Source organism: Syngnathus floridae, chromosome 12 (assembly GCF_059516105.1).
Source record: "Syngnathus floridae isolate MCC-2025c chromosome 12, RoL_Sflo_1.0, whole genome shotgun sequence".
Taxonomy (NCBI): Eukaryota; Metazoa; Chordata; class Actinopteri; order Syngnathiformes; family Syngnathidae; genus Syngnathus; species Syngnathus floridae.
In genome coordinates, this window is record NC_142424.1 from 5151209 (window position 1) to 5154411 (window position 3203).

Genomic DNA, 3203 nt, shown 5'->3' on the forward strand with positions numbered 1-3203 from the left:
GTACGCCCAAATCAGTCAAACCTGCTCAACAGGCTCGCCAGTTGTAGCCTTCTGCTTGGCGTCCACAAACAGCCGGTTAAGTTGGGGACTCAGGTCAAGACACGTTCTTAACCAGCCAGACCTTGTAATGAGTTCATTCAAGATTTTATTTGCACCACAAGGTCTTTAAGTTTTCTCCCATCTTAAACATTGAAATTACCGTATATGATAACAGAATTTACTCTTAGATGAATGTGGGTGGCTCTTAAAAGAGCCGTTTGTTTGCAAGTAGTAATTTACTTGGAGCTGGTATACTTGGTGACTGCCTTGGTGCCCTCAGACACAGCGTGCTTGGCCAGCTCACCAGGAAGCAAGAGACGCACAGCGGTCTGAATCTCCCTGGATGTGATGGTCGAACGCTTGTTGTAGAGCGCCAGACGAGATGCTTCGGAAGCAATCCGCTCGAAGATGTCGTTGACGAAAGAGTTCATGATGCTCATCGCCTTGGAGGAGATGCCAGTATCGGGATGGACCTGCTTCAACACCTTGTACACGTAGATGGCATAGCTCTGCTTCCTTGCCTTTCGCTTCTTCTTTCCGCCCTTAGGAGGGGCTTTGTTCACGGCTTTCTTGGAGCCTTTCTTGGCTGCAGGTTTCGCGATGTCAGGCATGGTTGAGTCAGCAAGTGACAGTTCTGAGTGAGGAAGAAGTCGGAGAGGAAGAGTATTTATATCCACCTCATGCAAATATAAATGCGCCAACGCCACTTGTTGATTGGCTGGAACTGTCTTTTGAATGGCGTCATCTTATTTGGAGGCGTTTCACAAAAAAAGGCGCGGAACAAAAATAGGCGCGGCTACTGGCTTCCACAGATAAACACATTTTTCTCAGTAATTTTATTATATATTTTTTGGTGAAATACACTAGTATCATCCTCCCCAAAACACTACCGTACTTTGTTTAGACTTGTATTGATATACTGTATAATCCTTTGTTTTATTGATAGTTGCATGCAACGTTTACACAAGTATTCGTTTCATGACAGTTCACGATCATTTTAAGGAACCCAAACTTAATTTCTGAATTAATTTTAAAGTCTGTAGAACAAATGTGATTATATGCATCTAAATTTATGTCTTGTAATTAAATAAGCATTAAGAAAAACCTTGGAAATGTGTCACCGAGTCAAGCTTCTCACCATCATGCGTTTAGTTTTGCTTGTGTTCACAAGTGCGGTACAGCTTTATTATAGAGCCAGTAGTTGACGATAACGCTTTCATAACTCACATTGACACAAATATTTAATGGTCAGCCATAATTTATAGTGCTCGTTTCGTATATGGAATTTAAGCTCTCAGAAAAAATTGAGTGGTCCTTAAAAGGACCGTTTTGTTGTCGTTAGTTTCGTTGAGTTTAACCGCCGAAACCGTAGAGAGTGCGTCCCTGCCTCTTCAGGGCATACACGACGTCCATGGCCGTGACGGTCTTCCTCTTGGCGTGCTCGGTGTAGGTGACAGCATCACGGATGACGTTCTCCAGGAACACCTTCAGAACACCACGAGTCTCCTCGTAGATGAGACCTGAGATACGCTTGACACCGCCACGGCGGGCCAGGCGACGGATGGCGGGCTTGGTGATGCCCTGGATGTTATCACGGAGGACCTTGCGATGACGCTTGGCGCCTCCTTTTCCGAGACCCTTACCGCCTTTGCCTCTGCCAGACATGTTTGTTCTGAGTGGTGGTTCTATCGAATGGTGTTAACCTAAGTGAGGGCTGCCATCTTATGGCAAGACTGCGGACGTGAAAGAGAACGGCTGATGCAATCGTGGGCGGGAGCAGCGTCACTCAGCACAACTCGAAAAACCAAAGAATTGTATTTCAAATGAATTGTATTACATATATAAAATGGTCTATTTTAAATTAGTAACAAAATTAACATAGTATTAAGTATCCCTGAATTGTATTTGGTGATTATATCTCACCGTCTTTGTCTCAATACACTCTAATATAAAGTTTGGTACTTTTTTCCAATTTAGGCACATTCAACAATGATTACTATACAGTTTACAATAATACCACGACTCAATAAGGACTATTATTAATTTATAAAATTATTTTCGAATTTGACGTATATTCTCATATTTTTTCCATGTCTTTTCCGGAAACTGATTTTTTTATAAGTAGTGCAGAATTGCACCAAAATGTTTATTAATACATATTGTCACTGATTTCTAAATATTGAAGCAGCTTGATTGATTTATTGTAGTAAAAACCTTAACACTAATGTCCGAATAAATCATCTGTGCTTAATAAGAATTCAGGAATGATGTGCTCTTTCTGATAGGAGTGTGTGGCTCTTAAAAGAGCCTTTGTGGAGTCTGTCAAATGGCAGAAACTTTACTTGGGCTTGGTTGCCTTCTCGCTCTTCTTGGGCAGCAAGACAGCCTGAATGTTGGGCAACACACCGCCCTGGGCGATGGTGACTCCGCCCAAAAGTTTGTTGAGCTCTTCATCATTGCGGACGGCCAACTGCAAGTGACGTGGGATGATTCTGGTCTTCTTGTTGTCGCGAGCGGCGTTTCCAGCCAATTCCAAGATCTCGGCGGTCAGGTACTCGAGCACGGCCGCCAGGTAGACTGGGGCGCCGGCACCCACACGTTGAGCATAGTTTCCCTTGCGGAGCAGTCTGTGGACACGGCCGACTGGAAACTGAAGACCAGCACGGGAAGAGCGGCTCTTCGCCTTTGCTCTGGTCTTACCTGATTTGCCACGCCCAGACATGATTAGATTCAAAGTTTGCTGTTTGTTTGATTGTACCTTCTCTTCCAAGACGCACTGCTTTTATAGATAGTCGTCCTGCTCAGTGATTGGCCAGATCGTGCGTAGAAACGGTTGACGAATCAGCAGTGAGTTACAAGTGAAGCCTCGCCCATTTGCTTCAGATTCCTGTTCTGATTTTAACTTGTACAGACAAGTACAATATTCGTTTCGTAATCAGGGTTAAAGTTGTTTTTTTTTGCCAATGACCATAGGACACACTCCTGCAATGAATTTGCAACAAATCGTAAGTTTTTTGCTTAGATTTGAATTTTATATCCAGAAGAAAAATAGTGCCTTTAGTGAAAAGTTGAGCTATTAAAAAAAGCAAATTTTTCAAGAGGTTGGGTGTGTGTGTGTGTGTGTGGGATGATTTTTTGTTTTTTAAAAAAAAAAAATCGAGAAA

At 42.9% G+C, this 3203-nt stretch overlaps 3 protein-coding genes across 3 annotated transcripts; all 3 read right to left on the reverse strand.

Annotated features, from left to right (window-relative positions):
- Positions 1-128: 128 nt before the first annotated feature.
- Positions 129-694, reverse strand: LOC148389694 (histone H2B 1/2-like). The gene has a single exon (XM_088392970.1). It carries the CDS (start codon positions 648-650, stop codon positions 276-278), a length of 375 nt encoding a protein of 124 aa, XP_088249096.1. The 5' UTR covers positions 651-694; the 3' UTR covers positions 129-275.
- A 262-nt stretch (positions 695-956) lies between these two features.
- LOC148389695 (histone H4) lies at positions 957-1745 on the reverse strand. The gene has a single exon (XM_088392972.1). The coding sequence runs from the start codon at positions 1702-1704 to the stop codon at positions 1393-1395; it is 312 nt and encodes a 103-aa protein (XP_088249098.1). The 5' UTR covers positions 1705-1745; the 3' UTR covers positions 957-1392.
- Positions 1746-2218: 473 nt separating this feature from the next.
- On the reverse strand, positions 2219-2800 carry LOC148389696 (histone H2A-like). The gene has a single exon (XM_088392969.1). It carries the CDS (start codon positions 2759-2761, stop codon positions 2378-2380), a length of 384 nt encoding a protein of 127 aa, XP_088249095.1. The 5' UTR covers positions 2762-2800; the 3' UTR covers positions 2219-2377.
- Between the last annotated feature and the right edge of the window lie 403 nt (positions 2801-3203).